Source organism: Bemisia tabaci, chromosome 6 (assembly GCF_918797505.1).
Source record: "Bemisia tabaci chromosome 6, PGI_BMITA_v3".
Lineage (NCBI taxonomy): Eukaryota > Metazoa > Arthropoda > Insecta > Hemiptera > Aleyrodidae > Bemisia > Bemisia tabaci.
The window spans coordinates 4,487,190-4,512,497 of NC_092798.1; the positions used below are offsets into that span (position 1 = coordinate 4,487,190).

At 38.4% G+C, this 25,308-nt stretch overlaps 3 protein-coding genes and 1 long non-coding RNA gene across 4 annotated transcripts in view; 1 reads left to right on the forward strand and 3 right to left on the reverse strand.

Annotated features, from left to right (window-relative positions):
* Positions 1 to 25,308, forward strand: part of Klp3A (kinesin-like protein 3A) — a gene marked incomplete in the record, with an annotated part of 479,268 nt that overhangs the window by 188,282 nt on the left and 265,678 nt on the right.
* Positions 1 to 25,308, reverse strand: part of LOC109032644 (uncharacterized) — a 131,932-nt gene that overhangs the window by 77,011 nt on the left and 29,613 nt on the right. The gene's annotated exons all lie outside the window — the stretch shown is intronic.
* LOC109032643 (transitional endoplasmic reticulum ATPase TER94) lies at positions 1,869 to 14,688 on the reverse strand. The gene is made up of 11 exons (XM_072301262.1): positions 14,660 to 14,688; positions 11,205 to 11,397; positions 9,937 to 10,171; positions 9,341 to 9,450; positions 8,723 to 8,971; positions 7,910 to 8,197; positions 4,185 to 4,397; positions 3,409 to 3,592; positions 2,967 to 3,091; positions 2,387 to 2,551; positions 1,869 to 2,007 (listed from the first exon to the last, which is right to left on the reverse strand). Exons 1-10 carry the CDS (start codon positions 14,671 to 14,673, stop codon positions 2,453 to 2,455), a joined length of 1,710 nt encoding a protein of 569 aa, XP_072157363.1. The 5' UTR covers positions 14,674 to 14,688; the 3' UTR covers positions 1,869 to 2,007; positions 2,387 to 2,452.
* LOC140224757 (uncharacterized) lies at positions 15,027 to 23,646 on the reverse strand. Its single transcript, XR_011900006.1, has 3 exons — positions 22,341 to 23,646; positions 16,356 to 16,452; positions 15,027 to 15,070 (listed from the first exon to the last, which is right to left on the reverse strand). It is a non-coding gene; the product is annotated as an uncharacterized lncRNA (long non-coding RNA).

The window sequence follows — 25,308 nt, forward strand, 5'->3', positions numbered from 1 at the left end:
TTTTAAATTTCTAAGTAAACAATTGATGCCATTCTCCATCATGGATTGATTTTCGATGTTTTCATACATTCAGAAGATCATTTCACCTATTAAAAAGCTAAATTGACAGTCGAATTTTGTAGAAAGCCAGGAAATAGTAAGATCTGACAATAAATGTAGGAATCACTCTTGGGAAAACAAAGAATGACACCATCTACTTGTTTAATAAAACGGAATTCAAAGCGAGCATTTTGACAGATCGCAAACATCTAAGCATCAGATCACTATCAGTTGTTAAGGTGAATCTACGCAGTTTTAGAACCATGTGAAACCGGTTTTGAATAATGAAATTTATTTGCTTTGACTTATTTCGACGAATTTGACTTGTGCAATGTGCATAGTTGGTCAGGAGTTTAGGTTCAAATTTTAAAGCTCTTTTGAAAACAAAGACAAAGCTACGTCAGAGGTTTTCATTGATCAATATTGTCTATGATGGAAGAAAATTTGTCGTAATTTTGCCGATATTTCCAGATGATAAGTGCTAAGGGCCTAAAAATTTGATAGTTATTACAGAGACATCCATCTCATAGTCTGAATCTAATTCTCTGAAAATAATCTGAATATTTTTCATGATTAATCATATATTCAAGCTATAATAGCTTGCAGAGATAGCATGCCTGTATTCACCTTTTCAAACCCTCCAATGATTTTTCTATTTATTTTTTTTATTGTACATTATAAAGGAAAATTTTAGTGACTATTTTTAAAAGGATGAATGAGGAGAGAGATTATAAATTGTGAGTGGTGAAATAAATATTAAAATTTTAGGTAAATAACACCTATTTCAAGGCAGTTGGTTAGACTTCTTTTGGTGTTTAATGTGCATCGGGGCAAACTGTCAACGTCTGCATGCTCGGGAACAGGCTTCAGGAGGATAAAGCTCAAAAAATTTTAACAAATTGAAAAATATATTTATTACAATATTAATATAATTCCAAGGACAAAAGGAAAAAAGAATGAGGAATAATGATAACAGTTCAAACATATTACTCAGATATATAACTTCTAAAAACAATTTAATCTGATTTAAGTACTGTACATCAATACACAGAACGTAAAGAGAAATCGAAATCTTGTTGAAAAATAAAATTAACAAAGAATTCATTGCTGATTTATTGACATGACAGCTTGAATTTTCTGCAGCTCTCTTACTTTAAGTTAAGTCTCTTACAAAATTATTTTTCATACAACTGTTTGTTTTTAACATTTGTTGAATTTTACATTTTTTTTAAAAAAAAAAATAATTCAGGACTACTTTTTAAGCAAACAATAAAATAATTTAGGACCAATTTAAGCACTTGCCTCAATGTCTATTGAAGCAGGTCAAAATTCGAAGAAATTGAAGTAGACACATCCTTACTAACGGAAAAATAGTGATATGGATTTGGATGACCCTGAAAATTCTGTAGAAAATTTTTCCTGATTTTCACACGACGTTCAGAAATTTTTGAATCAAAACAGTTCATTATTCTTTCAGCAGGGCAATTGGCAACTCCTGTTTGGAGAATCATAAATAAACTTGGAAAGCCTCCATTTCATCTTTAAAACGTTGAGTATCATTCTAGATTTTTCATCATTATCAAGTTTCTCAATAGTTTCTTCAATGAATACTAAAAAATTGTCAACCTTTTGTTGATGTTAGAAAAAATTATTGTTTTAAACTTGTTGTTAATGTTTTCAGGATGTAGATCGAACGAACATAGCTGAAGTTATCCACGGTTTTTCGGAATCCTTCAGATCCTGGAAAATGTAATGAAAAATGATTTTTCATACCCTTCTGTTGATGCTGATGGAACATAAGTAATTAACATACTTGAAGTTATTTCCAAATCCTCTACTCTGTTGTAGAGTCTGTGCAAACATCTCGTACTTTCTGATATCATTATCCGTCACCGCCCGCCCGATGAATTTCATCGCCTCTTCAAAATGGGCTCTAGTGATTTCTGGAACTGGGTCATCTTCGTCCATCTGAAAATAAAAAAAAAAAAAAATATAGTAATCATACCAGACAGAAAGAAAGTTGCATCGCTACAGAATATTAGAGATCTCATTCCAGGCCAAAGATAAAAAAGCTGAAACAGTTGAAAAATAAAACTTTGGCGACTCGCAGCCTGAAATTTTTCTGCAGATTACGTTAGTACGATGACAAATTCAGTGTCAGACACAAATAACGCTCCTAAGGGGGGAATTCTTGATTATGCATGACAAAAATTTACATGAGTGCTTTTGAAAACTGTAAATAAAAATATATTTCAGTGATAGAAACTAAAAGATTCTACGATCCTTGAAATGTCCGATTAAAGAGTAGGTATCTGATCACATGAAATATTGTAGATGAGGTACATACCTCCATTACTCCTTGTTGTTGATTGGTCGCACGTTCCCGTTCTCTCTTGATTTCTGCTTCAATGCACTACCTGATGGCAAATTTGCAAGCCCATTGACACACCTCAGTCAGATCAGCACCCGAAAAACCATGGGTAACTTTGGCTATGTACGTTAGATCCACATCCTGAAAACATTAACAACAAGTTTAAAACAAGAATTTTTTCTAACATCAACAAAAGGTTGACAATTTCGAGTGGAATGGTTTTTAACTTCGACAAGAACAAAACTTGGAGTCTACAAAAATTAACATGTTGAATGAAAGTAGTTCGTGACGTTCTTTAATATTATTTTAAGAGTGCAAATTTCTAGCATGAACTGAAGGGCAAGAAGTGAATTTTCGACCTTGCCAGAGAGTTCATCATAATTTTCTAGCCAGTTCTCATCAAACACAACTCTCATTTTGGTTCCAGCTAAAGTTTGCAACAGGCTCATGAAAAAAATCTGAATACATATTTATATTTTTCTCTAAAGGACACTTTTGATTGAAAGAAGCAAAAAAAAAAGAAAAAAAGGTAACTTGACAGTAAAACATTATTTACACCAGAAACAGGTGACTTTCTTAAGTTGCTCTTGAAAATAGCTTCACGCGATTTCTCATCAGGCAGTGGAATATAAATTAGCTGATCTAAACGTGCCGGTCTGAGGATTGCAGGGTCAATAATGTCTGTAGAAGGAAATAAAAATAGTTAGCAAAAATAAGTAGTAAATATACTTTAACTTCTCCATCAGTGAGCCACTGTTAGACATCATTAGAGTGAGAAAGGCAAATCAATTCTTTCCTACACCAATTGAAATATTTGGCTCTCTTTGTCTGATTGGTTTTGATGGTTACAACAGGGAGAAAAGTTGACTCTTAAGAGCAGAAAATTAAGGTGGTCAAAAACAGGGTTGGCTAGAATTCCTGTTTTTGGAGTCCCTCACTTTTTGGGAGTCATTTGGTTTTTATCAAATAATATTGAAAATAAAACTAGCTATGCATACCGGGCCTATTAGTAGCTCCAATGATGAAGACATTCTTCTTAGCGCCCATACCATCCATTTCAGTTAGAATCTGATTGATGACACGATCGGCCGCACCACCTGCATCTCCTACATTACCACCTCTTGATTTGGCAATAGAATCTAACTCATCAAAGAATAATACGCAGGGAGCAGCTGCACGTGCCTGTAAAATAAAATCATGCAGCATTTAGTTTCAAGTTAAAATATTATTACGTAAACTGATTTATATTTACACTTAAGAGAGGTTTTTTGTCCAAATTTGAGAAAAAGCAGAGTCAGAAGATGCTCTATTTTTATATTTTTGAGCATTTTTAAATAATTTGGGCGGACTTACTGATTCTCACTTTTAAATAAAATTTATGAGAGCTGTATTATTTATTCTGGTCGGACCAGTTTTAACATGAGCTGTCCATCTAAACTGGAAGTTTTGAAAAGTGCATGAATGTGCAGTATTTTATCCATGGCTGAATCCCAAAAATGCGAATCTCAATGAGTTTATCTGCGTGAAAATTTGGGGGAAAACCCCTCTATCTGTCTCAGGCTAAGAAATGTCGTTTTACCATCCTTTGTTGATAAAGCCTTGGAGTATTTTGTTCCAGACCAGATTGCAAACTATAATCCTATGATGATCCAGTCAATTCAATAGACGAGTGGTACTTTCTTTTATTTTTTCAAATTCACCTAGGTTTCCATTGTAAATTTTTGCATCCAATTGAAAAAGGAGAAGGGTAAATATTGAAGTATCCAAATCTTACCTTATCAAAAATATCTCTGACGTTAGCCTCTGATTCACCAAACCACATGGTGAGTGACTCCGGTCCTTTGACTGAGATGAAGTTGGCCTGACATTCGTCGGCTATGGCTTTGGCCAACAATGTCTTATCACAACCTGGTGGTCCATAGAACAACACACCGCGAGACGGCTGCATACCGAACTTTAAGAACTTGTCAGGATGTTCAACAGCGTACTGAAAATCAGAAACATTCATGAGTAAAACTAAAGTCCAGCATTAAACTTACAATCACGTGCAAATTGGAAAAACGATATTAATTGCGATGTAAACGATATTAATGATCATTGATAATATCATTGATATCGATTATATAAGCGAAAGGATCCTAAAAGTTATCATCTGCTTAGGCCAAGATAAATTAAATCTGATATCAATTTACGCGCCGGATATGAGTAGAGGAAAGCCAGAGCGAGATGCGTTTTATGAGTCTTTACAAAAAGTCATTGACACAATACCAGCTCGGGAAAAGTTAGTCATGATGGGTGACTGGAATGCTGGTGTTGGGAATAATGTTGTACCTGGGATCAAAAATAGATTCAATGAGCTCACCTTGAATGATAGCGGCGAGGAACTCATTGAGTTTTGCTCCATAAATGAATTGAGGATTAATAACACGTTTTTTGATCACCCGTTACAACAGAAAATTACCTGGACCAATTGGAGAGGCCAGATGGCATCGGAAATGAATTCGTTAAATATGGTGGAAAAGTCCTAGCTGTGTGGATGCATCGTCTGTTCCAAAAAATTTTGGAAGAAAAGAAATGCCGGAAGACTGGAAGGATAGTTTCACAATTCCCTTCTTCAAAAAAGGTGACAAATTTGTACCTGAAAATTATCGCGGTATTACGCTCCTAAACACGTGCTCCAAGCTATTTACATCCGTTCTCAAAGATATTTTGGAGCAGATTGAGCATATGGCCGAGGAACAGCAAGGGTTTAGAAAAAACAGAGGCACCAACGCACAGTGGGAAAAACAGCCGATCTAGCGCGGAAAAAGTCTTGACGCTCGGGTCGTTCACTTTCCCATTGGTTTTTCACACTTAATCGGTCTTATATAATTAGCCATTCACTAATAACAACATTATGCGCCGACTTTTTGTGAATTCAAGAGTTATTGAGCCAAATTTAGTCAAGAGATCAGCTGTAATTTACTTCCCTTGAGACTGTGTTTCGGTTTGTGGTCTTTGATCGGCCAGCAGAGTTAAAATAAAATATTTCTCGTCGTTTATGCTATTGTCGGTTACTTTCTTCATTATACTATGTACTTAAGTCTTTAATTTTTCATTTTTTTTTGGAGAAGTTTGTGTGGTTGTGTGTGGGTGTTTCAAGGTGAAGTTAGGAGTGAGAATGAATGTAATCCGCAACGTATTACTAAAGATGTTAATTGATGAGATTGACATTTTAATTAGCACGTATTCAATATTAAGAGCAAATGAGAAGGAAAAACACGCTTGGAATTTTAAATTTCCTAATAAAACGTTGCACAATGGAACAGCTCTTACCTACTAATTAATTGATAATCATGTGTCCTAATTTATTTTCTAATTCTTGTTAGGATAATAGTTAAGTTCCAAACATTTAATTTATCATGAAGTGTTGTCATTACTTGGAAACTTTAGCAATTAATTCCTTTTGCTCAATGTATCTAATGTTTTTCTTCTCAAGACTTAGTGTGAAATGAAACCATTTTTAAAGGGCAGCAATTGTGAAGTAAAACATTAAAAGTTGCACGGAAGTAATTTAAAATATCGCGACGTCGGTCAGGATTGATTTCACAGCCTTCGTCATAATGGTGAGTAACTCTACCAACTAGGCTACCACTTCAAGTAAACGTTGGATCTGAAACCGTTTGCTCTTAAACACGGGTTGCCTGAGTTGCGCGCACAGCGCACTGCGCACGCACTCTCCCCAAGCGGCTCTGTAATCTGACGCCAAAACCCAAAGGTAAACATTCATTCTCAGCACATTTCCACTTTCTTTTCATCAAATATCTCCAGAAAAAAAATGATATCCATACGTTTAGAAAGGTCAGCCATTGCAAAAAAAAAATTAAAAGTAACTACATGACGCTCTTTAATAGATACAGAAGGCCATTGAATGTAAGCATTCAGAGGCGGTCTTCCATCAGCAGCGCGCTACCCGGTGCGTTTCTGATGATTATCGCTGATAAGGTCGCCCTTATGAAGTAAAAAATGACTGATTCTTGATCAGTAGATCCTCAGGAACACATACATACCAATTTTGGCCATTTTCATTGATGCCGATTTTCCGACTTTTTCGGCGCTAGATCGGCTGTTTTTCCCACTGTGCAACGATGCCATATTCATGGTACGACAATTGGCAGAGAAATCCATCGAGTTCAATAAGCCTTTATTTTTATGTTTTGTGGATTTGGAGAAGGCATTCGACCGCGTACGGAGAACAGATGTTTTGCGGATACTTAACGAGCGGAATGTCCCCAGGTGTCTTATCGAGATAGCTGCCGACTTGAACTCGAACACCAAGACACGGATAGTCACCAGGGAGGGAACCTCTGATGTAGTCATTGTAAATAGAGGAGTAAGACAAGGGGACTCGCTCAGCTCTTTTCTATTCAATTTGTTAATGGATAAGCTAATTGATGCAGTTAGATTCAAGAGAGGCTATCGGCTAGGCAATTCGAATATCAATATCATCTGTTATGCAGACGATGCTGTTTTAGTAGCAAGCTCTGAGGATGATCTGCAAAGAATGCTCCATTCCTTCAACCTAACTGCGAAGACATTCAACATGAAAGTGTCGGCTAAAAAAACAAAAAGTATGGTCATCAGCAAGAATCCAATACGATGTAAGCTAGTAGTGGACGGTACCGCTGTTGAACAAGTAATGCAGTTTAAGTACTTGGGCGCTTTAATAACGAGTGTGAAGGATTTAGGGACCGAGGTGCGAAGTCAGACAATCAAGGCAACTAGAATAGCCGGATGCCTAAATGAAATGGTCTGGAGGAATAAGTACATGACTAAAGAGAGCAAAGTTAGAGTTTATAAAACGATTGTAAGACCTGTGCTGACTTACGCTGCGGAAATCCGGGCAGACACAAAGCGCACTAAACAACAGTTTTGGACCGTAGAAATGAAAGTCCTGAGGAAAATAGCAGGCTTTATGCTCCAAGACAGGCAGACCAACGAGTCAATTCGCGAAGAGTACCAAATCCAAGATATTGCCAAGTGGACCAAGATGCGCCGGAAAATGTGGTCGGAACATGTTGAGAGGATGGACGGGGAAAGGCTTGCCAAGATTTGTATGGTAGGACGACCTCATAGCCAAAGGCAACCCGGACGACCGGCCAAGAGATGGGCACAGAGCTGCCATTAATCCCCTCTCATCGCCATCATATTATATTTGTCATATTTATATACTAATTTAGAGGCTAGACAAACAGGGTCATGGCCCTAGTCAGAAATATTAATTGCTACATTTCCTTGGTCCAGAGTGCGATACAATGAAAGACTTTTTGGAGACAGAGCAAATGCTAGAGCTTAAATTTATGAGAAGTGAATTTAACATCGAAATATCAGTAGAGGTCAAATGTACTTGAACTGATTTTTTTGAGACCTTAAAACCCCCCAAAGTAGGATGTAATTGTACTCGTAAGTAGCATGTTATAAATTTGAGAAACACGCTGACTGCAGAACAAAAGAAATTACCTGCACCAACTCTTGGAGTTCCCGCTTGACATTCTCCAGACCTCCGATGTCTTCCCAAGTGACGTTGGAGACTTCAACGACAGTCTCACACAGAGCGCTCGGCGAGCTCTTGCTCATCGCATACCTTAAGTTTTCTATGGTAACAGCCAAAGAGTTCAAGACTTCAGCGTCGATTTGATTGTCTTCCAAGTCAATAAGATCCATTTTCTCTCTGATCTGTTGAAGAGCTGTCTCTGAGCAGAGGGACGCCAAATCAGCACCCACAAGACCATCAGTTTCCACTGCGATCTAAAATAAACAATTAAAACCATTATTACCAATGAGAATAAGTAATGGATCAATGAGCATTTTAATCAGTAATATTTAGACAAATAATAATTCTTCATTTTAAGAATTTCTTTTTTCTACTTTTTCGGGATCTTTACTGACTTCTAGCAATACACAATCGACAAGTTAGTGACCATCAATAGGAAAAAGGATCTCATTGAATCTAAAGGACAAAATACATAATCAAGTAGCTGGCAGCATTGCTTAGGACAGTGCTACACAAACAATTGAGCATGATAAATATCCAAAAATTACACCACAGCAAAGAGTTGATTGTTGGAAATTCCTGGTTTAAAAAAGACATTCAGAGAAAAAATGATTTTTAGTTTAAATCTATCTTAGGCCTTCCTGTTTTTACAGGAGGTTTTTGTGGGATTTGCCCCAGTGAAGTCTTGCTTGCAAAGTTGGGAAAAATACTGTGTTAGTGGATATTCATCTCAGTCCCAAAAGCAAGAAAAAGAAACAAACAAAAAAGAAGAAAATTACCTGTTCTAGGTCAACGTCATCGGCCAATTTCATATTCTTGGTGTGAATACGCAGGATTTCTAGACAGCCAGTTGCGTCTGGAATACCAATATCGATTTCACGGTCGAATCTGCCGAATCTACGCAACGCAGCATCGATGGAGTTAGGACGATTTGTGGCTGCCATAACGATGATGTGAGAATTTTGCTTTAAGCCATCCATGAGTGTCAGAAGCTGCGAGACGATCCTCCTCTCAACTTCACCATGAGTCTTGTAAAACGAAAAAAAAAAATTGATTAAAAAGAGAACTAAATTAAGTAATGATGCAGTGCCCAAATAGCCAAACATCAAATGTTCAGGAAAAATGTTGTATTTTTACTGTGCAAGTCTGGTTTTTTCATTTATCATAGTTTATTCTCTTTCAATTCTGTAATTACAAAATTCAGCACCAGCTGACCATTATTTTAGCAGACATTATTTTCTTTTGTTTACAAACTGACAATTTGAATACAAAATTAAACTCCTGGGATGGTATGGTATCTTTGATGCTTAATTGAATCATATGAAAGACAACAAGTGAAAATTGGATTTACTCTCCTAAATACTTATAAATAATAGTACTTGAAGATGTGAACTTACCTTTTCTCTTTTTGGCGCAATAGTGTCTAATTCATCGATAAAGATGATAGCTGGAGCATGTTTGTCTGCCTCTTCAAAAGCTTTACGCAAATTGCTCTCAGATTCACCAGCTAAAAAAAATAAGAAAATTGTCAAAGCTGCAGTTTCTTGCCGATTACAAATTCAATCTGTAGTCCACAGACAATCCACTTAGACGCAGTAGAATTTTACAGGACAAATTGAGAATCAAATGATGATTGAGATACTGAAAACTATTGCTCTCTTCCATGCGACAAATATCCTCCACTTTTAGGCTTTGCACATTTCTGTTTCACATTTACAGATTTTAATTCTGTAGGCACCACAATATTTACACAAAATTCAGGGAGTATATGACACATACTAAAAGGAACTGGAAAAAATTTCATTAGATTAATGGGAATAAAAAAATTTTCCAACAGATTAATAAGGTGCTATCAAACGTTGATATTTCTTACTAAATTTTACAAATAAAATTGATCTCTTTAAAATTTAACTAAATTTTGAAACTAAAGTATTATACGTGATGGAGCAAGGAAAAAGACAATTCGGAATAGAAGAAAAATAGAAATGCTTACCATTGATGAGGAAAAAGAATGCACCGGTTTCATTAGCAACAGCACGGGCGATGAGTGTTTTTCCGGTACCTGGTGGGCCAAACAACAAAATACCACGCGGTGGCTTCACTCCTATAGCTTCGAATAGAGAAGGATGACGCAATGGCAACTCAACCATTTCCTTAATTTGAGCTGGTTGCTTCCTGCAGCCTCCAATGTCATCGTAACCTACAGCACTGGACGCTTCTTCCTCTTCCTGCAGAAGGATTTGTATAATTAAAATAAGAGAAGAAAAGATGATTCATTTAGAACATTTCACAATGACTAACGGCGTAATTCATCATCACTCAGCACAGCAGTAGGAACAATGGAGATGTTGCATGTGTGAGGGATTTGCGATTTGACCATTGATTCTTATGTAAGAGTTCGCGAAAAACTTGATGGTGCCACTGGTTTTCTCTGAAATCATCTCCCAAGCTCAAAAAAAGCTCTCCAAGTGAGGCCAAAATGGAGGGGATATCCCACCCTACCCTGAGAGTCCACCTCTACATCAAAACAAACTCTCCATGCAAAGATAGGGAGCAAATACATTAGCAAGGTTGTCGTGTTTTCAGTCTTGGAGTCCCCAAATAAAGTGGCAACCCTGCTAATGTATTTGCTCCCTATCTTTGCATGGAGAGATTGTTTTGATGTAGAGGTGGACTCTCAGGGTAGGGTGGGATATCCCCTCCATTTTGGCCTCACTTTGAGAGCTTTTTTTGAGTTTGGGAGATTATTTCAGAGAAAACCAGTGGCACCATTGTGTTTTTCGCGAACTTTTACATAAGAATCAATGGTCAAATCGCAAAATCCCTCACGCATGCAACATCTCCATTCATCATTATTTTTTTTGAAGATTTTTGACTCCTTCAATGATCTAATTTTTACTGGAATGGAACCTTCCAAAACTCTACAAAGATTATGATTTTCTTAAATTAATTATTGAGAAGGTTCTAAGAAAGAAAATGAAAGCTTTTTTATAACAATTGAGGCTTTCTGTCTTCATTTTTATCCTCATAGAGAATTTGTGTAGTACCCACACACACACATACCAAAAGAAAAAAAAAGAAGAAAAAATAATAATCTGAGTTTGAAAATGTCAATTGTTAATGAGCAAGTTCCAAAGATTTTAACAGGAGATCTAAGTTTGAGATTTTTGAAAAATTGATTGCTAAATCAGCGTTGTTAAACCATCCATAAATAGATGCATACATAAAAAAATCTGATCAAATTTTACAAACTCAACATACCTCACGCTTGACAGCATCACCCTCAAAGTGGATCACTGTGTCCGGGGCAACAAGACAGTAGGGTGATGGGTCTGTTTCGACAACCTTGAATTCTACAGCTCGCATACCACCACGGAAAATGAATGAATCATCCTTGTAAATTGGACGATAAGCCTCCAAGAAATATGGTTTAAGATAGACTTCAAACAGGTTGCTGTAAAACAGAAACACAGATTGAGTTGCTGAAAGCAGGTATGTGCATACGTTGGAAATCATTCATCGAAAGAGGACATTCAATTTCCTTAAAGTATTCCACAGCCCAAATTTTCCTCAGAGATTTACTCAATTTTTATGAAGTATTAGAAATGTGTCTTTAAGGATTAAAATAAAATACTACTAAGATATTGTGAATGACTCTCTTTCAAAGTAACTACTGCCAACAGAAAAAACCACAAGCAGAGGTGCTTTAAAATTAAAGTACTACTGGATACCAAAAAGTGCCTCAAGTAATTTTTAAATGGGTCCCTTGAAAAAAGGAGTGAGGTTATTAAAGTAGAGGGGAAGTTTCTGTCACTTTATTGGATAACGCTTGAAAACTGAGGGGGAAAAATTGGAAAACACCTGCTTACAAAATCTTTTTTATTTCTACAGCAAGGTAATTAAAGTCAGCAACTTTAAACATAAACACAAACGAACACCTCTAAGCAGCAGTTTTTCGGGTACATACAGCTTCTCCTCTCTTTAGGTGAACAACATTTCGCAGCAGAGAACACAGTTTAAAGGAAAAAGGGAAGTCAACTTGTTGTTATGATAGTGATCTAGTATATCAATCGCTCATGGCGATTCGGAACTCAAACTATACTATCGTTGAGCAGTTTTTTAGACCCCTGCGCCATCGAAAATCTTCTCAAGAAGTAAAGATGAACTTTGGCTACTTTAGCGAGTCAAATCGCGGAAGGAGATCTGCGAATCTCACTTTCTTCCACCCGATTGGACTGACGTTCGTTTCCCCCTCGATGTGAGGAAAAACGTCCTAAACCGCAAGTCCATATCATAATTAGAACCTAAGTTATGGCCAGTGGTGCACGACTTTTGAATAACCCTGTATTATCAGCGAGTATTTTATTCTATGCTTCGTACTTAAATCTGAGAAAAGGTAAAACAAATTACGATATGCACCTCATCAGATTTTTAAAAAAATACATGTAACATTTTAGTCTTTCTCAACCCTTATTATGGATGATCCAACCTAAGGCCTTAAAATCCTTGCTTACAAGGACCCGAAGACTGATCTAATGGGTTTTAAAGGGTATGAGACCATTTTTTGGAGCCTCGCAAGGAGGGTTCCCGGTGCCCTAAAAAATTTGGATTTTTCTTTAGGGGGCCTAAAAGTTGTCTTATGAGGTGTCTTTAAGGTGTCTTAGAAGCTTCCCTGCAGCCCGACCACAGACTTTGACTTCCATCAATATTGATAGAACTCAGTTCCATTCCAATGGGGGTTTCCATTGGAATGGAACTGAGTTCTATCAATATTGATGGAAGTCAAAGTCTGTGGTCGGGCTGCAGAAAGATGTCTTAAAGTGCTTATGAAAGTCGAGACACGTATACCTTTATAAGGTGACTTTTCAGACATCTTTTAGACACACTTTACGACAACTTCTAGATATCTTTAAGTCAACTTAACATATCTTTTAGAGTACCTAAAAGACATCTTTGAGACATGACTTAAGTGTGTCTTTTTGCTACCAGGGCAGTCAAATGCGTTTTTGAAGAAATGACCGATCCCCCTCATTGCTTCATCTTCATATATTTATTAATGTTCAAATGATGGGACGCTTCGATAACAAGGTTCTGTGACAAAATCATTTTTATCTTAAGAGTCTCCACAATGTATACATCATAGTGATCAAAAGTCCAACTAATCAGAAAAATCGCGCGCGGAGCGAGCCGAATGTCATTCGCGCAGCGAGTGATCGGGGGTCCATGGAGCGCAGCCCCTTGGCTAGCCGCGACTAGTAACGGCTAGTAAATCATTATTAGTCGATGAAAACTCAGGTGACAATCCCTAAGAGTATGTATGATAAAATTGTAGTGCCAAACTTTCATTTTTTGCACCTTAAAAGTATGAATATAGATCCGTTAAGCACGGTCTGTAGACCATAGTGCGTCGTCCGATAAATCTTCGTCCCTGATATTAATGTTACATTCATTCAGAGTATCATTCAATTATGACATTAAATATTGATCGGGTTTGTCTCCTACCCAGATACCCCCAAACACCGAGTTTCAGGCGAATCCATCGGCAAAAAGTCGAGGTTGCCAATTGTTGACCATTTTGAACTTAAATCGCCGGGCATTTTGAAAAATTAGGGTTTGTTTAAAAATCTAACGTCGAATTTGTTCTTCTCGGGTTAAAATACCCCCAGATACCGAATTTCAGGTGAATCCATTGGCAAAAAATCGAGTTTGTCAAATTTTCGGCCACTTTGAGCCTAAACCGGCGGCCATTTTGAAAAATTAGGGTTTTTTAAAAAATCTTACGTCAAATTCGTTTTTCTCGTGCCAAAATAGCCCGAGGTACCGAGTTTCAAGCAAATCCATGTGCAAATAGCAGAGGTGCCAATTTTCGGCCATTTTGAACTTTGACCGGCCGCCATTTTGAAACGGTTTGAGATAATGACTTCGGATTTGCGCGAAAAATGTTCTTTTTTTATGCTCTTTCGAACGAGGTATCACAAAGGGGGTCTTCCCATTTGAAAAAAAAAAGTTAGGGTCCTTAACCCCCCCCCCCCCCAAGGGGGAGCCTCAAAAAGTTTTGGGGGGGTCAAAAAGTAGCTCCCTATGATCTAGGAACACCCTCCAAGTTTCAAATCTCTACCTCAATTAGGTCAAAAGTTAGAGGGGGGGGGAGGGGACTTTTCAAACACCCTGTAGATCGGTTAAGCACGGTCTGTAGACCATAGTGCGTCGTCCGATAAATCTTCGTCCCTGATATTAATGTTACATTCATTCAGAGTATCATTTAATTTTGACATTAAATATTTTCGGTGTGAAAATGTGATTTACTAGTCTTTGGAAGTGGTATGTTCAGAGCCGGATTTCGCTTTTTGCCCCCTGGTGCCAAAAACATTTTGCCGCCCCCCCCCCCCCCCCCCCCCCCCCGGCGGACTTTCACTTCCAGCCATACGGGGTCTCAGTGACCTTAATGTGAAGGGTTTTATCCCTGGATCTAGGGATTTTCCGGAATTTGTAGAGATCTAGGGATTTTTCAGACAATTTAGGGAGTTTCTTGATGAGGTAAAGTAAGTAAAAATCGACTCTCTTACCTTCGACTCAATAGAAAATATTTTTTTATCTAGGCCTGATTGACAACACTATTTTCCCACGATAATAAGCCGGAACAGATAACGATTTCGTCACTCGATTTACTTGACAGTTCAACAGAAAAAAAAGAAAGGAAAAAAAAAACACTCAACTAATATTCTTTCATTTCATTGGTCTGTTCACTGCTTTCAGAGGGCGGAAAAATTCAAATCTCCTGGAATCATTCCGTTTTATCTAAAAAAAAAACCCCTTTGACCTGTGTGACCCTTTTAAACTCGGTCATATCTTTAGTACGAGGGACCCTTGTGCTAAGGTTACGGGCTACGTATACATTAGCATGACAATAATAGGCAAACACGGAAAACTTGAGTGGAATCATGTGTAAAAAGGAAATTTGTGTAGATAGAAGTTCTCCAAGAGAACGTAAGTGACAGAAACATAAAATGTTTTTGATAGAACATACTTGAACACAAGAAAGGAACATGCAACATGAATTTCCTGCTCACCTGATCGTGATCTATTCCAACGTTTTCCCATTCTTCATGCTGACACTCAGAATCGTCCTATAACATGAACGAAAACACATAAAAGTTACGAGGAGGAGGAGGTGGAAGAAGAAGAAGAAGAAGAGGAAGAAGATGATTCAGGAAAAGTATCTTGCGAAAAAATCAGAGAAAAAACAAACTATGGTTGAATTTCGGGAACTTATTGCGGGAATTAGTTGCATATGGAAATGGAAAAATGCCAAATGAAGCCTATGGAGAGCCCTCGATATTTTAATGAATAGTTTTGGAGGATGCAAGGGTTTTTTTTGGCGAAGGGTCCTTAATTGCATTGGCTCACTACATAGTACATACTGGCATGAGCACAACATTTATAGGGGAAATCAAGGAAAACTTGAGTGGAATCATGCAAAATGTCATGCAAATGAAAGTTATTTAAGAGTACATAAGTTGTGGTAACATGAAATTTTTTTTTATGTAACATATTTGAACACATGAATTGGACATCGACGGTGAAACTACCAAGCCACGTATCTCGTTTGCGGTTTTTAAAAATCTACGCTCACATTTTATATTTTAGAAGTAGACCAAATCAATATCATTCCTTGAAATTTTCATGGAATTTTCTCCGCAGAAAGAGGAAAAATCACAGACATTTTCAAGACTGGATGTTAAGTAGTTTATCATTTAAAAAATAAAGTATGACAGGAAGTCTGCAACGTCGCAAACCGAGATACGTGGTTTGGTAGTTTCACCGTCGACCTGCAACATGAATTTCCTTCTCATCCGATAGTATTCTATTGGAGCGTGCTCGGACTCAGAATCGTCCTGTAACATGAACACAAATTTTGTCTAAATTTTGTCTAAAAACATCAAAATAGCAAAAAGAACTACTCAAAATAACAGTAGGTAGACTTCAAACTTGGTCCAATGAAACTGGTTTCCGGTTTTCTGTACTAAAGACCAAAGTTTCAATCACAGATTTACTCCCCTACAATCAACAGAAATACAGACCCACTTACAAGCGACGATCCCTATATTACTACCAAAATTCTGAAACTCTTCACCTCTCTTAATTTAAAAATCTAAATTTTCGTATATACTCCCATTTTCAAAATTCTCTGTAAAGATGTTAATAGCCTGTGACGCTGAATGTCTCAAGATATACTGACTAACTAACTGAAAAAAAATATATATGAAAAAAAAAATTAAATTCAGTAAATGGACGGACGGCGTTCCAAACAATCGATTCGTCGCAACATACAAGCACGCCACGCCACTGAAAGACAATAGGAAGAGAGCAGTTCGGTAGGAAGTAGAGACGAGTAAGAAAAGTAATACTTACCTTCATACATTGGCTATCCCGAGCTACGTCTATTACTTCTCTAACCAAAGTTCCCATCCCCTGGCAGAGCTCTCGGAGCATAAATAAGATGACGGCTCTGGAAAATTAAAAAGACAAATGTACTAAAATTAGGGTACAACAGATGAAAATTGAAAATATGATAAGCGCCGTTCCATATAGGCGAAACAAAGGACACAAATCGGCATAAAATCTCAGCTTAGTAGTAGGGCAACGACGATTTTAAGATAAGAGTTTATAGCCAAATTGTGCAATAAAAATACGAATTAAATTACAGTGTGGGGTGGGTATTGGACAATGTAGCAATACTGTAAAAAGGATTGTATGTTGCCCCTTCATTTTTCGGGTTATGCATATTGAGTGTTACATATTGCCCCTTTAATCTGCAGGTTATGCAATACTGTTTGTTACCCCTTCAATTTGTTGGTTATGCAATAGTGTGTATTATCCCTTCAACTTGTTCTTGTTTTTTTTAAAAAAATATTAAAAAAATATATCTGGTATCTAAATGGTATTTTTATAAAAAAAACGCGTAGCGCTTACATAAGAAACATCGAAGTTCAGACCTGACCGTAATAGATGAAAAATGATAATAGCTAGATAAGAACATTTTTTTTAATAGGCAATTTTCTTTCATATAACGCATGCATACGAAAGTTTTAAAAGTGAACATTTTAAAGTACCTATTGTATAAAAAATCATCATTTTCATGAGCTTTTCGCGAATTAGAAGATTTTTTAATATTTTTGCGAAAAGCACACAAAAATTATGATTTTCTTCAAAGAGGGTGTTAGATAAGTCCCCTCCCCCCATCTAACTTTTTCCCTAATTGAGATAGAGATTTGAAACTTGGAGGATGTTCCGAAGGTCAAAGGGAGCTACTTTTTGGCCCCCCTAAAATTTTCGGGGGGCCCCCTTTGGGGGGTAACGGACCCCAACTTTTTTTTTCAAATGGGAAGACCCACTTTGAGATACCTCGTACAAAAGAGCATAAAAAAAGAAACTTTTTCGCGCAAACTCGAAGTCATTATCTTAAGCCATTTCTAAATGGCGGCCGGTTAAAGTTCAAATGGCCGAAAATTGGCATCTCGGCTATTTGCACATGGATTTGTTTGAAACTCGGTATCTGGAGTATTTTTGCACGAGAAAAACGAATTTGACGTTAAATTTTTAAAAGAACCCTAATTTCTCAAAATGGCGGCCGGTTAAGGTCCTAAATGGCCGAAAATTGACAAACTTGATTTTTTGCGGATGGATTCGCCTGAAACTTGATATCTGGGGGTATTTTTGGCACGAGAAAAACAAAGAGCCGTATGCAAAAACGGCATTTTTCGCCCCCCCCCCCCACTAAAACTTATTCAAACTTCGTCTATCAGTTACTTATACTGGAGCGCTTCTTTCCCCAAATTTTCAGAACCCCAAAGAATTTGGGGGGGGGGCGCTAGGGGGGGGTGGAAGTCAAAACCTGTGAACCTCGATATCTTTCGAACGAAACAAGATATTGAGGCTCGGTTCGGACGAAAAATCGTCTAAAATTGCATACTTTAAGATTCTAAAGGTCAAAATCCCAAAATTAAATTTTTAAATTAACTTATGTGCTTTTTTTCAGTTTTTGAGGAAAAACAATTTCTTTGAAACAGATTAAACTGAAATTTCACATTTTTTGATTCGAACCAAAACCAGTTTTTTAAATTGCTCGTCTTTTTCCGCATCCAACGAGTGGTCGTATAAGTTGGGGAACCGAACGGTTCCGGAGTTATGATCGATTGAAGTTTCCGCTCAACGCGCGCCGACCTATTTTCGCGCGCAAAAAAGTCGGATTTGACTGTTATTAAATCAGATTGAATGTTCAAACTGAGCAAAATGCATTATTAGGGACTCTTGAGGGTCGCTGAGTTCAGAAATTACAGATACTTCCAAAAAATTCACGTTTTTAAAAGTACAGCTCCGTAGCGCTATTTTAGAGGCCCACTGGGCGCCGACCGGCCGCTCAGTGGTCCTGTACGGAGCTGTAATGGGCCTGTTGCAAACTTTTGCTAGAGCAAAAATAAGAGTTGTTTCTTATAGATAATGCCTCAAAAATCACGATGAGCGCATCGGCAAAGTCTGTAATGCACTCATAAATTCACAGTCTGCGTAAGAAATTTGCGGTTTTTTGAGCTTCCTGCTTCAAAAACGATACTACGGCACAGGTGAACATTTTGTAAGAGGAGTCGTTCAATCGTCGGCAATAATCATCATGGCCGACGCCAATCCGTCAAAACACGTTTGATGGGACGAGATAACACCTGAACTGAATTAGACCAGATAACAATCGGTGTGTTAACGTTCATATTTTCCACGCCCGAATTGATTGACCTTGAACTCTCCTCGAACTAAGCGCGGAACTGCGCGCAAGCGTCGGCCATGATGAATATCGCCGACGATGGAGCGACTCCTCTAACAAAATGTTCACCTGTGCCGTAGTATCGTTTTTGAAGCGGGAAGCTTAAAAAAACGCAAATTTCTTACGCAGATTGTGAAGTTATGAGTGCATTTCAGAGTTTGCCGATGCGCTCATCGTGATTTTTGAGGCATTATCTACAAGAAACAACTCTTATTTTTGCTCTAGCAAAAGTTTGCAACAGGCCCATTTTAAAAACGTGAATTTTTTTGGAAGTATCTGTAATTTCTGAACTCAGCGACCCTCAAGAGTCCCTAATAATGCATTTTGCTCAGTTTGAACATTCAATCTGACTTAATAACAGTCAAATCCGACTTTTTTGCGCGCGAAAATAGGTCGGCGCGCGTTGAGCGGAAACTTCAATCGATCATAACTCCGGAACCGTTCGGTTCCCCAACTTATACGACCACTCGTTGGATGCGGAAAAAGACGAGCAATTTAAAAAACTGGTTTTGGTTCGAATCAAAAAATGTGAAATTTCAGTTTAATCTGTTTCAAAGAAATTGTTTTTCCTCAAAAACTGAAAAAAAGCACATAAGTTAATTTAAAAATTTAATTTTGGGATTTTGACCTTTAGAATCTTAAAGTATGTAATTTTAGACGATTTTTCGTCCGAACCGAGCCTCAATATCTTGTTTCGTTCGAAAGATATCGAGGTTCACAGGTTTTGACTTCCACCCCCCCTAGCGCCCCCCCCCCAAATTCTTTGGGATTCTGAAAATTTGGGGAAAGAAGCGCTCTAGTATTAGTAACTGATAGACGAAGTTTGAATAAGTTTTAGTGGGGGGGGGGAGGGGGGCGAAAAATGCCGTTTTTGCATACGGCTCTTTGACGTTACAACTCCAGTTTGTCACTTTTCGGTCATTTTAGACCTTAACAGTAGGGTGAATATGAGGACTTGCCCGGAATAAAAATCCAACAGCGTTGCATGATGGTGCAGAAAAATTAGAATTAAATAGCAGTGTTGTATGGTAATTATTATTCAATGTGGCAACGCTGTAAAATGAAAGTATTGCATGTTGCCCCTTCAATATGCAGGTTATGCAATCGTATAATGTAGCCCCTTCAATCTGCGGGTTATGCAATGGTGTATTTTTCAAGATGGCGGTTAAAGCGTTGTCGGACGGTGCAAATAAATAAATGATTTAATTATTGGTGAAATTTGGCAACATCGACAGAAAGATGACATTACAGTGACAGTTGACATTTACAGTGTTGAAAGATGGTGCAAGAAATTAGTTAATTTTTCGATGCAATGTTGCCAGATTGTGCAAAAAAATTTGGGTCTCGGACTTGTAAAAATTTTCGATCAGATCGAATTTGGCATCAAGCCACGCGATATTCTCATCACAGAAAGCCGTACAACCAAGAAAAAATAACGATACTAAAATTGGAGGGTGATGGTAAAAAGGAAGGTCATATTCGGATTCAGCGCCTCAAAATGCATAAAGATCACCGAATGTCGTTCAGGAGACATTTTTTTATTTTGGTTTGTTGTACAGTATTATGATGCATATAACGAAAGATGGACATTAGCGGTTTTCGCATGATTCGGACTACGCCCCCCCCCCCCCTGAAAAGGGCTTCAAACCTAAGGAACAAACATTTTCACAACATTAATGAAAGTGTCTGACCTCCAAGAGTATTTTGACCCAAAAATCTCAAAATTGAAAAAATGGACAGTAGCGGTTTTCACACGAGCCGATTCAATTTAAAAGAAGACCAGACGAATATCATGGCTTGGAGTTTTCACAGATTATTCTTTATAAAGAGAGGAAGAAATAGTGAAATTTTCAAAAAATGACGTTCAGTAGTTTTCAACGTAAGAAGAAAGCACGACAGGGAGTCTGCAACGCCGCAAAGCGAGATACCTACTCATTTCTGCAGTTTCACCATCGATGCCTAACTCCGGACTGGATCCAAGGAAGAGGATTGGCGTCTTTGAATACCTAACCCTCTTGGACCAAGGAGATAAGTCAACTTTTTAGGAAACCATTGTGACGATTAGAAAAAGAAGAAGAAAATTTAAAATTGGAATCAACTTACGCGAAAATGGAGATTATAAATATAACTTTGTCCTCTCTGTCCATCTGTAATCATAAAATATATACACTGCAGTGAATAAAATACGTCATAAAACAAATGCATTATCGGTGAAAAATTAGGAACACTATACTACGACTAGCCTCCTTCATTGAAGAATGGGTCAGCTAAGCTCCGGGATGGGGGGGGGGGGATTCGCCTGCAAACGGTATGAAACGACCGTTTGCAGGCGAATCCCCCCCCCCCTCCCGGAGCTTAGCTGACCCATTCTTCAATGAAGGAGGCTAGTCGTAGTTTAGTGTTCCTAATTTTTCACCGATAATGCATTTGTTTTATGACGTATTTTATTCACGGCAGTGTATATATTTTATGATTACAGATGGACAGAGAGGACAAAGTTACGAGGGGGGACCCAAAAAAAACCGGAATTTTGCTGTAACTTGGCAAGGATGGAAAACATTCGTGTTCCACCGCCAGGAGGTGTAACTAGGAGCTATGAAGAGTCTCTAGGCCAAATTTCAACATCGTAGCACATTTTCTTTCCATGTTGGCAAGACTTGGCTTCAGGGGTGTTTGGCGACTTCGTAGTTTTTTAAGATAGGTGATTTTCATAGGCTATGTGCGGCTAAACTCCGTTAATTTTTGGAGTGAATGTTGCAGGGAGCATGATTTACTTATAACATAAGTGAACAAATGTTTTTCTTCGTTTTAAAGTTTGATTTATTGTTCCAACGTAGGCTGAACGTCAGGCGGCCGTCACCGGCTAGAGCGCAAAATAGGGGCTCAATTCGGCAACAACGTGTTTTATGCCAAAATTTTTCACAGCGATGTTCTGAATATTTCTGTATTACATCCAAGTGATATCTGCTAGTAGACGAAACAATATTTAACCATGTTCATTCACAAAAACGAGATTTTTATCATGTTTTCATCGGTTCTAGCCGATGGCGATAGCGGTTTAGGGCCGTACAGGGGTTTCGGGCGATACAGACCATTTTGAAACTGAAAAACCGTACTTACACTGAACTTTTTGATAAAGCTTGTCCTTCAGAAGCAGCACTTCAAAAGGTTAACAGAGAAAGCCGTATTTTTATCGAGCAAGAGAGAAAAATTTGAGCTCTAAGTGTTGTTACTGAAATTGACCCATCTTAAAAAACTACGAGGTCGCCAAACACCCCTGAAGCCAAGTCTCGCAAAAATGGAAAGAAAATGTGCTACGATGTTGAAATTTGGCCTGGTGACTCTTCATAGCTCCTAGTTAGACCTCCTAGCGGTGGAACCCGAATATTTTCCATTGTTGCCAAGTTACAGCAAAATTCCGGTTTTTTTTGGGTCCCCCCACGTATATTTATCGAAGTGCATTGATCGAAGTGTATTCAAAATTCATTTTAAAAATGTCTCCGATGTGTACCTTTGAATTTTGATCTGTTGAATCCAGATTAGAAAAAGAAGAAAAAAATTTAAAATTGGAATCAGCTTACGCGAAAATGGAGATTATAACTTTGTCCTCTCTGTCAATCTTTAATCATAAAATATATACACTGCAGTGAATAAAATACGTCATAAAACAAATGCATTATCGGTGAAAAATTAGGAACACTAAACTACGACTAGCCTCCTTCATTGAAGAATGGGTTGGGCACCCGCTGAGCGCTGACAGCTGTGGTGCGGCGCGCGGCAGTGCGCTCCGCCGATGCGGTAAGGTCATATCGCCGCCCCTCTATCTCCTCTCTCAATTGTGATAGATAAGTCATCCAATACATGAAAAGATGCAAAATTGCATCCTCTACAACGTTTATTTCACGTATTTTTAAAATCCGAGCTACCGGAGAACAATTAGAGAGCATTTTTTAAAAAAAAATAAATTCTAAATTTTAAAAGAACCCCGCACAGAGCATGGGCTCAGCGGCTCTCTATGAAAGTCGATGAAACTTTAATAGATTGATATAAAGTTCATAGCTAAGGGAAAGCCAAAAAATTAGCTCACTTTTGCGATAGAAGCCGAGATATTCGCGATTGAACCCGGACTATTTTCTGTGCGGCGGCGGCGGTAAATTCTCCGTGTCGCCTTACCTTGCTCGAGCACTCCGGCCAGGAAACCCCCTCTCCCCACCAGGTAACTACGATGGCGCATTGTTTACACTCACTTCTTTCATTAGGACGCTCCGTTCGGGCTGTGCGATATGGAGTTCCCTCCTTCTCGCACCTCTCCCGTGCCGGCGCGGCGCCGCCGGCCGGTTTAATCTGAAATGTAGTTGCTGAAACCGAATTGACAGATGCGGGGAGAGGGAGGGAGTACGGCATTCGCACCGGCCGAGCGCATAAGCACCTATCTTCACGTGAGTGACGTGAGATCTGATCGAGAACGCCGAACAACGAGAGGAGAGGGGACTCGGAATTCTTCCGCCATGCTGCGGCATGATAGAAAATAGCTCGAATTCAATTGCGAATATCTCGGCTTCTACTCGCAAAAGTGAGCTAATTTTTTGGCTTTCCCTTAATTATGAACTTTACATAATCTATTGAAGTTTCATCCACTTTCATAGAGAGCCGCTGAGCCCATGCTCTGTGCGGGGTTCTTTCAGTTTTTTCGAAAAAACCCAATTTTAAGTGGTCTTAAGATTCAAAACTGAAGAATATTAAAAATTTTCAACATTTAAGGAGTGATTTAAGACAAACCACGATGGAATATCTCAATTAGGCGAGGAGATATAGAGGTTTAAAAAAAGGGGTAATTTTTGCACTTTAGGGGGGCTCGGGGGATAAGCAGAGGGGGTAAAAGTGAGGACTTTTTGGAAAACACTACTTTTGAAGTATATAATCGATGGTAAAAAATTAAGTAAGCTTTTTTTCTAGTTTATTCCACTAAAATCCCTTCGTTGACTGGACTACTATGTGCATTAAGATATGAGCCCCGAGACCCATAAGCATATAGCATAGCAGGGCTTACTTCCGGGCGAGGGCGACCGCGACCCTCTCAGCTCGTAAACTGTCTCGGGAGAGTTTTATGGATTTTTTCGGACGCTGCCGTCTGTCCCATAAAATATCGAAAACGCTCATTTGTCTTTAATGAGAATCCGTGTTATTTCTGCGCAATCTGACGACTACATTATTTGTCCCAATTTCGCAAATTTGGAAAAAAGACAATTACTCTGGTGTGGGTGAAAATTTCAAAAATCGGGCTTCGAGGTGCACGTGTGCGTATAAAGCTGCATCAGTGGGTAGAAAGGTCTATGTTGAAACTTCAAGTGTATTCTCTGTGCACCTTGACATAGACGCGGTGAATTTTTTAGATTTTTCGCGATAACTCGACCAATTGTAAACATTATATGGGAAAAAAGCTTCAGCATAACCATTTCAGCTCGCCCCTTCATCATGACGAATTTCAAGTTCATATGATCAATATTAGTTGCGAAATAGGCAAAAATAGATTTGCAGATTTTTCGCAATAACTCGGCTAAAAATGAAAAATTCAAAGAAAGGAGATCGCGCCGTGCAACTGCACATAAGGTGTCACAAGTCCGTAAAATGTCCATACTCTCGCCCTAACGGTAACTTCAGGACAGCGCGGAACAGATCTCGACAATTTGAGGGCTTCCGATTTTATAATATAGTAAGATATATCGTACTTTTTTTATGACCTACATTTTTCAACTCAGGGCTTCAGGATCGATGCTCTTTGAGCGAAAATTCCCGAAAATTACGAGGTCGTACCGTCTGCAATAGGTAGATATTTCTTCGAAATCTACCTGAAAACGGCCCACTGCGGCCGGTCGGCGCTCAGTGGGCCTCTAAAATAGCGCTACGGAGATATAATTTTAAAAACGTGAATTATTGGGAAGTATCTGTAATTTCTGAACTCCGCTACCCTAAAGAATCCCTAATAATGCATTTTGCTCGGTTTGAACATTCAATCTGATTTAACAACAGTCAAATCCGACTTTTTTGCGCGCGAAAATCGGTCGGCGCATGTTGAGCGGAAACTTCAATCGATCATAACTCCGGAACCGTTTGGTTCCCCAGCTTAATGGACCACTCGTTGGATGCGGAAAAAGACAAACAATTTAGAAACTGGTTTCGGTTCAAATAAAAAATTGAGATCTCTGTAAATTTTTCGTTTAAAAGAAATTTTCTAGACCTAAAAACTGGAAAAAAAACACATACAGGGTTATTCAAAAGTTACGCACCACTGGCCATAACTTTAGTTCTAATTATGATATCGATTTGCGGTTTGTGGCGTCCTTCCTCATATCGAGGGGGAAACTTTTTGAGGTACTTTTCAGTTCTTCACCCCCCGGGAGGGGGGGCGGGGGGCAACTCAAAAATTTCAAATGGCAACCCCCATCATGTGATACATCGTTAGAAAGAGCATGAAAAAAGAACATTTTTGGCGCAAACCGGAAGTCGATCTGACCCCCCTGTCAAAAGTTAGGGGGGTCCAAAGGTTAT